The 12,378-nt window shown below is 47.1% G+C and overlaps 1 protein-coding gene across 1 annotated transcript; it reads right to left on the minus strand.

Moving 5' to 3' along the window:
* Positions 1 to 810: 810 nt before the first annotated feature.
* Positions 811 to 12,161, minus strand: LOC104468768 (potassium voltage-gated channel subfamily KQT member 2-like; the record flags this gene model as incomplete). The annotated part of the gene is made up of 4 exons (XM_010083009.1): positions 811 to 1,530; positions 2,271 to 2,394; positions 11,392 to 11,523; positions 12,053 to 12,161. Coding segments are annotated over 4 exons (1,085 nt in total), but the record flags the coding sequence as incomplete, so codon positions are not given.
* Positions 12,162 to 12,378: the final 217 nt, after the last annotated feature.

The raw sequence follows: 12,378 nt of genomic DNA on the forward strand, positions 1-12,378 counted from the left end.
ATGAAATTGCAGCCCTGCAGTTTCTTGTCCTCTTTCTCTGTCTCATTTCTCTGCCCCATGGGCTGTCTCTCTTCTTGCACTACAGTTTTCTGAGTTTTTCAATTTCCTAAAATGGGATCATTTCCAACCTGTTCTGGTTCAGAGTGGTATCCTAACCTGTCCCACTCTGAGGCCATGTCTTCTGTTCATGCCAATATTCCAGCCACCCTCCCTCTCCTCCAGGGGCCTACGCAATGTTTCCATGTATTATATTGGAATTATGCCACCTTCCTGATGGTTAATGAGGAACCACAGAGCAGCAACCCCCCCTAATTACACGTGACCTGAAATCTAAGCCAGAAACAGACCCATGGTCATTCTGCAACTCCAAAACACCTAAAGGTGTCATCACCAGTGCCATGGCGTGGCAATTCCCACCTAACGCTTGTCAACCACCAGTTATTGTGACCTCCAAAAGCCCTGGCTGGGTGATTTATTCCTGCCCTGCACTTCTGAAGGTTCCCAAGAAATGCAAATTGCCTACCCTGCACCATGATATAATTTCACCTAATGATCTTAGAAAGAGAGTATGAAAGAAATACGGACTTCACGGCTCCAGTTCGCTCACCACCGTGACCTCTTCCACAAGTGCAGGCTCGGACCTGCTCGTTCCCCCCCATAGAGTAAGCTGCAAGAAAGCATCCACCAGCTAAGGATGTCCTAGAAGGAGGAAAACCTTAGCTGTCAATCTCCTTGAGAAGTTCGACGCCTGGACAGCTGGAGCGGGAAGCTGCCAGTGCTTGGACGTGGCTCGGTGGCTGTGAGAAGGCTTCACTGCCTGGGGGCTGACCAGCCCATGTCACTGAAGGGTCCCTCGCCCGTGGCCGACCTGGGAGGAGGACCGCAGGGTGTGCAGAGGTCAGAATCGGTGTCTGATTCCCCTTCTGCAATGTAGGGTCTGATTTTGGCCACGGCTGCATAGCAACCGTTGTTAAGGATGTCCAAATTCTCTTTGGACTGGGAGATGCTAAAGCCACTGAAAGAACGCTCCAGTTCCTCGTGGTCTACCGAGGGGATGGAGATGGACGTGTCGCTGTCTCTCATGGCACTCTCGTGGTGTTTGGTTGTAATGTCTTCGTTCCTCAGGTACTCTGAGCTCGCCCTGTGCCCACCGCTGTACGCGGACAAGGAACGCTCGTGGGAGGGCGGAGGTGGGATGCGGACCAGCGAGCCGGGGTCTCCGACGGGCGAGGAGCCATGGCTTTGCCGCTGGTAGACCTGCTGCTGGCATGACGTCGAGGGTGGGCATGTGTTGGTCGGGGCTGGTGGGGCAGAGAAGTTCTTCTGACCCATGGAGCTGGTGGACCTGATGATCTTGATGATGCAGCCGTTCTTGTCAATGTGCTCCCTGCTGTCTTCAGGGCTGTGGTAGGGAGGTGCTGGGTCTGGTTCTTTGGACCCAAAATAAGCCTCCGTCTCCGTTGGTGGGATGCCCATCCGCTGCATGTAAATGTTCACCAGGAAGTCCAGCTTCTTCTCCATCGACTGAACCTGCAAAACACGACAGTTGCAGTGCTACACACTGCGTGCAGGTTGAAGCACATGAACGTCCTGAGTAGAAACAACTTCCAACCCATCTAGGCACAAGTGTGGCCCTGGGCTTCGTAGATGACCTCTGCCTACACTGACCTAAACCAAACCAAAACTTTTAGCAAATATTTAGTTGTCTTAGTCTGAAAATAAATCTTAATTTTCTACCTTTTTACAGGGTTTTCCTCAAGCTCCTTATAATGTTTTTGACATGCACCAAATTCCAGGAAAGGCAGCACACTCACATCCCATGGCTTTCAGCTCCTTGCTGCATTTGGTGTGTGCCTGGGCTCAGATGGCCACAGGGATTTCTGAGCCTTACCCTCCAGGAAGATTTTCATCTTCAGCAAGGCCAGCAACTACAGCAGCCAGGCTCATGGATTCACTTGAAACATGAGTTTGGTGGCAAAGAAACCAATGTGCCATTTTAAAAAATAACGTAGACTTTTGGCAAACTCACTAAAAAAAGAAAGACTACATGTCACAGACTCCAAAGTGCCTGTTTTGAAAGTAATACTTGGGCTTCTAGGACACATAGTGCAGTTCCATAACATCCACCTTGTTTCTTTTTAAAAATATTCTTACCTCTTGTTTTTTTTTTCTAAAAGGTAATGTCCCACCAGCGAAAAATAAGGCAAGAAAAAAATCAACACAATGCATGCAACACCCTCTGATAAGAACCCCCTCCTGACCCAATATACCTGTTTTTCAACTTTTCCAAGCCTGCCCATCATGCTGGGGTCTTCAGGCAGCTCCCCCTCCGCTGGCCCTTTGGTCCGATCCTTGTCGGTCATGGAGGATCCTCTCCCAACAATCTGGTCAACTCTACCAGGATCAGAAAATCCCCCCGCCCCGGAAAAGGACCTGGAGTCAGTTGGAGGCAGCAGGCGAGGAGGGCTCTGCTTGTCGCACCTCTCTCCCAACCAACACTCCAAATGACTCACAGACACGCGGTGGCACTGAAGTGTTAATTCAGATGCAAAATTCGCTAGCAGTATTAGCAGAGTTTGAAATTATCCGTTTCTGTTTATACAGATAAAACCTGGCACATTATGCACAGTAAATTTACCCGCTGCAAAGAATTTCTTTGACTGGCTTTCTTCCAAATCCATTAAGTTCTTATTTGCACTGAGAAATTATTATTTTGGGGGAAGATCAAGTTTTCTGTCTAGCATATGTCGATGGGATTTTTTTTCAGTCTTTGCAGCAGTTTCCTCTCCTCGGTGCAAATGCAAGCGTGTAATTCTCTGCCCACAAAAACGAGCTGCTTGCCCTAAGATCCAGACAAACAGGTGCAGCGCTAACAGCTTTAGTGGAGTTACATCAAGGCTGAATTTGGTCATAAATCTCCAAACATCACCAAATTGTCTTCATCTCAATGCTACGGCAATTCACACCTGTATCATTAGACGCTTTCTATTAGCAGGGCTCCAAGCCAGTAAGACACTCCTGCCAAACCAGCAGCGAAAGCTACTGGCCATGTTGTTTGCCACTAAGTTCTTTACACACGTTACATTTGCAAGTCCTCCTTCCCAGTCTCAACACCTGGGTTGATACATAGCTCTGTATGAGGAGGAAGGAGGAGGGTAGAGCTGGTTTGAAAGCTGGAAGTCAATTTTATTTGAGGCATCAAATTAGAAATTTTTTGGAGACTAAATACTGGAGCTCCTTGATCCCCCAGAAATCAGGGGAGCAACTCCGTTTTGGAATAGCTGCCTAACGGCAGCCCAGTTTATGACCTAATTCTACGCCAGGCAAAGTTTACTCTTGCATAATGCACCAAACGTTAAGGGTGGCGGTGGGAAAAGAAGGGTTAATTAATCTGACTGAAACCAAGTTGAGGTATCTTGGGCAGAAAACTCAAAATGCTTCTTATGCAGTTCTGCCATGTGGGCCATGGGTCCATGCACCAGGAGGAGGAGAAGGAAGGAGCTGAACACAGACAGACAGGGGAAAATGAACAAACAAACAAAAACCAAGGAAAGGAATGAGATGTGAGGCTGTTTCCAACACAAGAGCCATCTGTTTTCTCTGCATTTGACAGGGACTTAATACGTATGTTGGCTGTTGACATTGAGGGACAGGTACCCGGGGGTACGGACCAGCGTGGCTCCCTTGGCTTGTATTAGAGCAACAGCTTACAGGACCAGAAGATCTGGCTCAAAGAGATGAAGTGGATGAGCACATCACACCAAAGACAGAAAATATAAGCCAACAATTATTTTAGAGTTTAATTTTAATCCCAGAAGATAATTCATTTGGGCAGGGATGCGACAGAATACCGTTCTGTTTAAGAAGTCGTGTTTGATCCTTTGCTCAGCGCTATAAGCACAGGAGCACAAGGAGCACCAAGTGCTATAATTACAAATGCGAGGAATACGCATGCCTTGTAATGGGAGAAGGAAATTATCGACATGTATGGGAACTCCCCACGAGGGATGCAATTACTGACATGACATACAGCACAAGAAATCCTACGACAAGGTTGTTACCATGTAAGCAAAGAGGTATTAAATTGGATACCTCGGGCTACCTTGGTTTGGATTCACAAGTCAAGGCGTAGTACAGCCACTGTACGAACTCCTCTCCTGTATGCACAAGCAAGTAGACTAGTAAAACAATGGACATGCGTTTAAGGAGTCCTTAAGTCTGGTTATTACTGGATATTGCAGAAGGCCAAGAAAAATCAGGGTGTTCTGTCCTCGTATCCCACCTAGCACAGCACTAGCACTGAAATGTGCCCACTGATGGAAACGAGATGCCCATCAACAGCTGCTGGGCAGAGCAGGGAGGCAGGACAGACTGTGACACAGAGAGGAAAAGTGAACGTTGCCATGCCATGGTGTATCGTAATAGCAGAGAGAGTCTTGTGCAACACTATTTCCAATCCTGCAGAAATTGAGGAAAGACTTCTGCTCTCTTAAGAGAAGAGCTATCCCATAAGTGAACCTCACACGACCTGTAGGAACACAGGAGGCCAGCCGGCACTTCCCAGATGGAGTGATCACTACTGTCATATAGGAGAGCACTGACTTCTTCCACCACCTTCAGGCTGGACACAGCTTAGAACACAACAAATGTTGTCTTGTCTACACAACCAGTAGACCTGCTGTGATTTAAAAGCAGGACCGAAGAACTTCATAGAGCTCATCCATAAAGCTTTCAGAAGCCCTCGCCCATATACCATGGATACCAGAACCCAGCAGAACTCCTGCTTGATTCATTCCCTCCACGTCTATGATTTAACACAGTCCTGCCTCCCACAGGGGTCATCCCCAGAGCTCTGAGGAACTGCAGAGCCAGCTCCCACCCCAGAGGCAGGGTCTGCATGGGGCAGTGGGCAGCTGTGGACCACTGACCTCTGTGTAGAGAGGGGCAGAAGAAGGAGAACCAAGCCCTTCTCGAGGTCTGCATGGAGCATGGGGCAGCGGGCAGCTGTGGACCACTGACTTCCATGTAGAGAGGGGTAGAAAGAAGGAGAACCAAGCCCTTCTCGAGGTCTCCCACCCCTTTGCTTCCAACAGCACAAGTTAGAGCAGGGGACAGTGTTCCTACCCTCAGCAAAGCACCGAAATTCATTTTGTTCCTTGTCTGATGCAAAAGAAGGGAGAAATTTAGCATGGGGCAGCGGGCAGCTGTGGACCACTGACTTCCATGTAGAGAGGGGTAGAAAGAAGGAGAACCAAGCCCTTCTCGAGGTCTCCCACCCCTTTGCTTCCAACAGCACAAGTTAGAGCAGGGGACAGTGTTCCTACCCTCAGCAAAGCACCGAAATTCATTTTGTTCCTTGTCTGATGCAAAAGAAGGGAGAAATTTCCTCGTGAGCTCCCAACCCACCTGTGCCTAGCACACAACAAGCAGAAGGTCCTTTCAGCCATTAGAAAAGAGTTTAGGGTTTTGGCAAAGCTCAAAAGATGAAGAAGAGAGAACACGTTCCACCTTTGCAAGCAGAGGGGGATAGTGGATGTTCCTACTGCGAGACGAGGGACCGCGAATCTTCCGACACGCCAAACCTCCCTCTGCACTACATCCCACGGGAAGCCTTGTGCCTTCCCAACGCTGGTCTTGGCTGTGTCGACTGCACACGTGCAGAGGGAAGAATCAGCCTGTGATTTTCCCTTCATGGCAGAAGAGGATTCAGAGATTTCTAACGCTGGGTGACAAACTGTGCCACCTGCTGTCCTTGACTGGCTCTGCTGGGTCTTAGCTCGGGAGGGAGAGAGAAAGGGGGTTGTTGCTCTTTAACATGAACTTTGAGATCTTTCCTTCTTTCTAATGGTACAAAAAAAATGTAAAGTCTTGCATCAGCCACAGTGCAGGTTTTCTCATGCTTCGTTATGCTTCATGCCAACAGTGCATGCAAAGAGGTGTAATATGTCCCCCTCGGGCCAGAAGCAGACATCAAAAGGTCAAACGGCTCAAATGAGATAAAAATGAAGTGTTTGGGGATATATAGTCAATTCTTTTCTTTTTTTTTTTTTTTTTCTTTATGTCTTCTAATTTTTTGTACACAATCCAGGCATTGAAGCCAAACCCCCTTCATCCATGTCACAGGACTGGCTGCTTACCCCCTCACGTGGCAATAAAGTTTGCTCTAGAGGTATTTTGACCAATATCTGTTGTCTAAAAATTACAGCTGAGGTTGCACCTATTCTGTGTTAAATCAGCTGACCAGAAGAATTTCATCCAGATTGTCTGTGCAGAGCATGGAGCAAACACCTTCAGCCAGACCACAGCCGTGGACATCCACCAGTCCCCAGCCGCCTTTGCTGGGAGCTACTTGCAGAAAACTTTTGGCTGAACTGAGAACACCACAATGCTGGGGTTCAGACAGCTCATGGGACATCGCTCAGGTTTTTTCCCCCCTCACTGAGTGTTTTCTTATGATCTGGGCAACATTTGGCTAAAACAAGGGTGTGCAGGCTAAAAAAAAGAGGCTGGTGGAGCCCATGGGGACCTCACAGCATGTGTCCCCACGGCACGGACCTACGCGGTGCTGAGATGATGAAGGTCAGCAGCAGAACCTGACCCAGAGTCTTGGGATTTGGGCTTGAGGCTGCTCAGAGCTCTGGTTCCCATCCATCGAGCACCTCGCAAGTCCCGCTGGTGCCCGTGGGAGGATGCAGCTGCTGAAAATTCAGCACAGCGTGAGCCTTGTAATGGGTGGGAGCTGAGATTTCAGCAGCCTTCTGCACTCTGCTGCTTGCTGGAGCCTCTCAGTCACAGCTCAAGAAAGAAGAAATGAGAAAATTCATTAAAAAAGGGAGCAACTAGGAAAAAACAAGTCTTAATGTCCCAGGAGCCTAGTGGGCATGTGCAAATAGATTTTTAATCTCTCCATCAGTACTTCAAACCATAAAAACAGGGGGAAAAAATCCATTAAGCTGACATAGCAACAGATTTGGAGTGAATAAAATAAATATCCCCTCATACCCCTCAATCACCTTCTCTGTGTACAAGGCACGAGCTTTCACATGAAAATCTTGCCTCTCATGAAGGCTTGTTGCACACCTAATCTTACAGGTTAAATACAACAAAATCCATTTGAAGATGTACTTTTATTTTTAAATCAAAATGCTGCTGAAGATAAGAAAGTTATTTCATTTTTTAAGACTAGTTTTGGGTCTTACCACTTGGCAGGGATGAGAAATGGGAAAAACATTTTTCTGAGAGCATCTTTTTTCCATGCATAAAGCTCAGGGCTTCTGGAAAATTCCTTTTTTTTTTAATCTTTGAGCTAGCTGAGTGGGAAAAGGTAAGCTTTCAATATTCCTTTCACTCACATTCCTCTAGTGTAAAGATTACTCAGAGCAGCTTAAATAAAAATCAAGAGATTTGTCATGTATTAGCTCTTAAGGAGGGCAAATATATTTAGAAAAAAAAATATTTGAAGCTAAGCTTGGTGCATTTAAAAATCACCTAATATTTGTGCATGGAAAATTTTTTTCTGGCAAATATTTATACCTGCCTTGGGCTCCTTTGGTCTCCACACAAGGTGAAAATAGAGCTCAGCTCATGGCCCTGTTAGCCAGACCCCAGAAAGCCCTCAGATGGGAACTTCAGGGAGAATATTGAGCAACTTTGAGCAACCTCATCTACTGGAAGGTGTCCCTGCTCATGGCAGGGGGGTTGGAACTAGATGATCTTTAACATCCCTTCCAACCCAGACCATTCCATGATTCTATGAAAATATTCCTCATGGCACCAGTGTCAGGTGCGGTGTTACCTAAGGAGACAACTTAATAAGGGCAATGAGAAAAATCTCGCTGTGTGACTGAGGGCTGGGTTTGACTCCTGCTCTTCTTTTTCCTTGCAAAATCAGGATCTTTTAATTTTTTTAATATGAGTCCTGTGGTTGTAATATTTTAAGACAATTTTTTTCCTCTGTGGTCGGTAGAGTTGCATAAGCAAGAAAAAGAGACCACTATGTTTATCGGGTGTGAAACACTTCATTCTTACTTTGCCCACTGAAGCGAACTCATTTTTTCGTACAAACAGCTGCAAACAGAGGCTCCTGAGCTTGTATGTGGAGTGTTTCATCTCTTAGAAAGCAGATTGTTCAGTTTACGTTGGCTTTGTGGGTAAATATTCCACCTTTTACATTTGAAGACAGCCTGATAAAATATGAGATTTTTTAAAAGATATCATTTGGCTTCCTAACATCTAGAAAGAAGACTGGGAATAGAAAATACACTAGCTGAAGAAACTGATGGTTATTGATGGCTGTACGGATGTCCCTTTTTTTTTTTTCCTTTGGCTTGCCTAGTGTGAAAGTTCATTACTGAAATTAAACCAGAGCACACCCAGAGTAGCAAGTCCTTCTGAGGCATGATTTAGCAAGCTGCACTGCTCAGCGATAAATGCCGTCATATAACTGGCATGAAAGGGGTTTGACATTAAGCAAATGAAAAAAATCCAGAGAAAGCGGCATTTTGGTGAATCCTAACCTAGGTGAGTATTGGGGAGATTCTTTGGAAGAATACATGGATCCTTTGGTTGGATACTTCTTATGCCGGGGAGTTGAAGGGGGCGGGGGACCCACAATCATATCTATCCTGGCAAAGTAAATAAGAAAAAAAGACACCAGCAAAATGCATAATGAAGCAACACGTAGAGAAAAGTTGGTCAGAAAAGTTGCAGAAAGAAACAACTGAAAAAAACAGAAGGACAGAGAGAGAGAGAGAAGAAGAGAGAGAAATTGAAAATATATTCCGCTGGGAACAGAAGGCTCTGTCCTACCACCTGGTTGCAGTGAAAGCCAGAGTCTTACCCATCCTGGGGTAAGATTTGGAGATTTAGGCACCACTGAAACCTCATTAGGAGATCCCCCCGCCCCAGATATAATAGGCAACATGCTTTACCCTCTGGAATATATTTGCACATGTGTAGCAATACCCCATTGAGGTGGCTGGATATGAAACAACATCTATTCATTCTCCTTTCAGTTCCAGCGCTAGATAACACATCCTCAGCTAGCTCAGAGAAGCACGAGCTGTTGGAGTCGGCGAGATACGCTGCGGGATTGTGTAACTCAATGAATGGGAGACATCCATGGTTGGCAAGGTGTCGGGATGAGACACGAGACAGTGTGAACACAACACTGAAAAGAGCACATTACAGACACACCACAGTGACAGAGGCATTCATGATTAAAGAGGAAAGTGCATGTAAACACCCCAGAAATTTGGTTGAATGCAGCTTTAATCCTTCAAAGTCCTGGCTACGGGAGGTCGCAGCCAGCCCTGCTGAGCAGCACCGGCAGGGGGAACACAGTGCTTTGATTGCTGAGGGAAAGGGAAATAAAAATATCTGTTGTCCTCTGAGCTGCCCCATGACAACCTCCCTGGGCTCCACCATCTGGGTGCACTGTACTTCTAGCAACAGTTGGTCATGCCCCAACATTGGCCATGGTCACCCCAGGCACACATCTCATCTAGAGGATGGTCCTTCATCTCTACTGGAAATGACCAGCCATGGGACCTCTGGGTGCCCACCTGGCTGTGACGATGAGTGCTTCGAAAGATGACCACAAACGGGTCTGCGCCCATCACCATCACTGGTCTCCTGCTCAGTGGGGACAGTGAAACCAGTGAAGATGCCTGGTAGCCCTGGATCTCAAATTTTAAAGCAGCTCCTGGTCCTCTTGACTTCCCCACACTGAGGAGGATAGCCTTGTCGTCCCAGGGGTCCAGCTGAGAGGAGAATTCAGTTTGGTCTTTGAAAGCTGCCATTCCTTACCCCACCCTCCAAAAAAAGCAGCTAACCAAACCTCTTTGTCTTTGCAGCACACCACCTTGAAGGACCGGCCATGGGACACTGGGGTGGCTGGTGAGGCAATCTGCCACACCAACGCAGAGGGTTGAAAACTTGGGTGTCCCACCTGGGGCCAGTGGAGATGACAACCCCAAAGGCTCCCTGCCCACTGTGGAGCTGCCTGGAGGCCTCACATTTCAGGTTATTAATGTTAGGAAATAAAAATCCCCTTCTTCTCCTCTTCTCTCTCCAGATTCAGCTACTCATCTTGGATCTATCATCACGGAATTTGTACTGAATGGGGGTGAGAGGCTCAAAGAGAGGAAATTCTCCAGGATATTTTAGTCTCCATCGCAGGGGAGAATTTACCTTCTGGCTGCATCTCTGGAAATGGGAAATGCACAGTGTAAATGCTGAGAAAGTTACCACTGCTTGAACATCAAAACCAGAGTTAAAATGGTCTCTGAGAGATGAATGGCAGAAGAGAGATTCCTCTTCTTCCTGAGACAATTTTCCTATTCCATTCCTGGCTTTCGTGTTAGCTCTTTTCATACCCAGCTGCTTGCATACCCAAACACATTTTTTTGCACATTTGCTTACTCTACCAGGGACTTAGATGGGTTTGAAACTAAAGAAAAACTTCCCCAATGGCTTCCAGAGGAAGCTGAGCTGCCACAGCCATCAAAGGCAATACTTTAACTCTCCAAGTGTAAAAGTAAATGATATATTATTTTGACTGGAGATAGCCCATGGCCAAGCCCTGCCTCCATTCTGGGTCTTCTTGGAGCTCAGCAGAACTGGGGCTACTTCTGCTGAGCCAACACAGAGGGGAGGTGTTGGGGGTTTGGGGTCCGGTTTTTGATGTGGGACATCAGGGCTGGGGGAGGAGTGGTCAGACAAGAAAGGTTTAGCTCAGATCCTCTGTCAGGGGACCAAATTCATCTGGGTCTCTTTGTGGGAGAAATAATCGGGTGATCACAGCGGGAAATGAAATTTTAAATGCCCTTCTGTGTTCCATTTGTCCCTTTTTCACATTTCTTCCCCTACTCAAACGAACTCATCTCCTAAAAATAACACAAAATAAGAGCTGGTGTGCTGGTTGTGACCCTGCTGCTATGGGTGGAGGCAGCACACCAGCTCTTCTTTGTATCACTCCCAGAAAGGTCCCAAATGAGCCACATCACCCTTAAGACTGGGGCACCAAACCTTTGCTGTCCTGCCAGGACCACAGAGATACGCATCTTATTACCCATGGGATATACTACAACGAGAGAAACTCCTAATTTAAAGTGGGAGGATGAGCTGTGGTTTACGTTTGGGTGGGCAGTACGGCAATTTTAGCAGCATAACACAACCCCCCTTGCTCTGCGTGTGGTCCCTGTCCTGCCCATCCCTGTGGGTTCCAGCCACAAGCACCGATGGTTTCCTTGAAGCTTTCTCTTAGGAAGAAAAAGAACAAGTTGTAGCTGCAAAGGGAGGTGTGTCTCCCCTGGCAATACCCCCATGATGAACAAAAAAAAAAAAAAAAAAAGCAGTGAAAAAAATGAAGCAAAGAGAGGGGTCTCTTGCCTGGCCTGAAGGTTTTTAATCCGGGAGAGCATGTCCAGGTGACCTGCTGAGTACTGCTCGATGACATCCATCACGTCGTAGGGCCGAAGGCTCTCCTTAAACTTGCGCTTGGAGACGAGAAACCTCATAATGCTGCAGGAGACAGAGAGAAAAACCAAAATATAGTCCCTGGGATGCAGCCTGGCTTGCTTAGTGGCAGATAACATTGCAGGGCGCTGCTTTGGAAGGAAAACGGAACAAATCCCAACCCTGAGGGTTTGGGAGAGGATTTGGCAATAGGGGAGTGGAGGGGAATTGCGGGGGCTCGCGTCTGAAGCCCTGTCTGCACTGGGGGGTTCCCGATGTCCCTTGGACTGTCAGCTGTGCAAGTGTCTGCTCTGCACCGCTTTTGGAAATGTCAGCATTATACCTCAAAGCTGGTGAGGATGATCATTTGGATGCATCCCTGCAGGGGATTTTCCTGTTTCTCCATTTATTCCTTCCCTCAGCAAAAATTGCCTTTTCTGGCAGAATTTTCTGTAAAGGAGGGCAGGCCACCCAGGGGAAAAACAGCCTGCAGCACAGACATTTCAGCATTTGCCACCTCTGCTTGGACTTTAAATTTATTGGTTTTCCCTATTATTTATTTTTCCAGACCGCTTCCCCCCTCTCCCTCTCTTACCACACTGCCCTGATGCTGACTTTCAGTCCTGGCGTCAAATCTTCTGTCACAAACTCGCAGTTGCAGCTTTTGTTCTCATCGGGAATGTCTTCTCCAGGGAGGCTTGCTTCTGGGTTTGGGAGAGGAAGGAATAAAAGACAACGTGTTACTATTTCCTGTGCTGCTGCCATGCAGGGAAAGATGAGTTGGATCTCAAAAAGCAACCCCGGGGGAAGATATTCTCCTGAGCATCCCAATGGGAGCATTTCCTAAGGTGTGTCACAGTGATATCCAGCAATGCAGCTCATCCATCTCTAAGATCATAGAATCACAGACTGGTTTGGGTG

The sequence above is a fragment of the Pterocles gutturalis genome, unplaced genomic scaffold, assembly GCF_000699245.1.
Source record: "Pterocles gutturalis isolate BGI_N339 unplaced genomic scaffold, ASM69924v1 scaffold13485, whole genome shotgun sequence".
Classification (NCBI taxonomy): Eukaryota; Metazoa; Chordata; class Aves; order Pterocliformes; family Pteroclidae; genus Pterocles; species Pterocles gutturalis.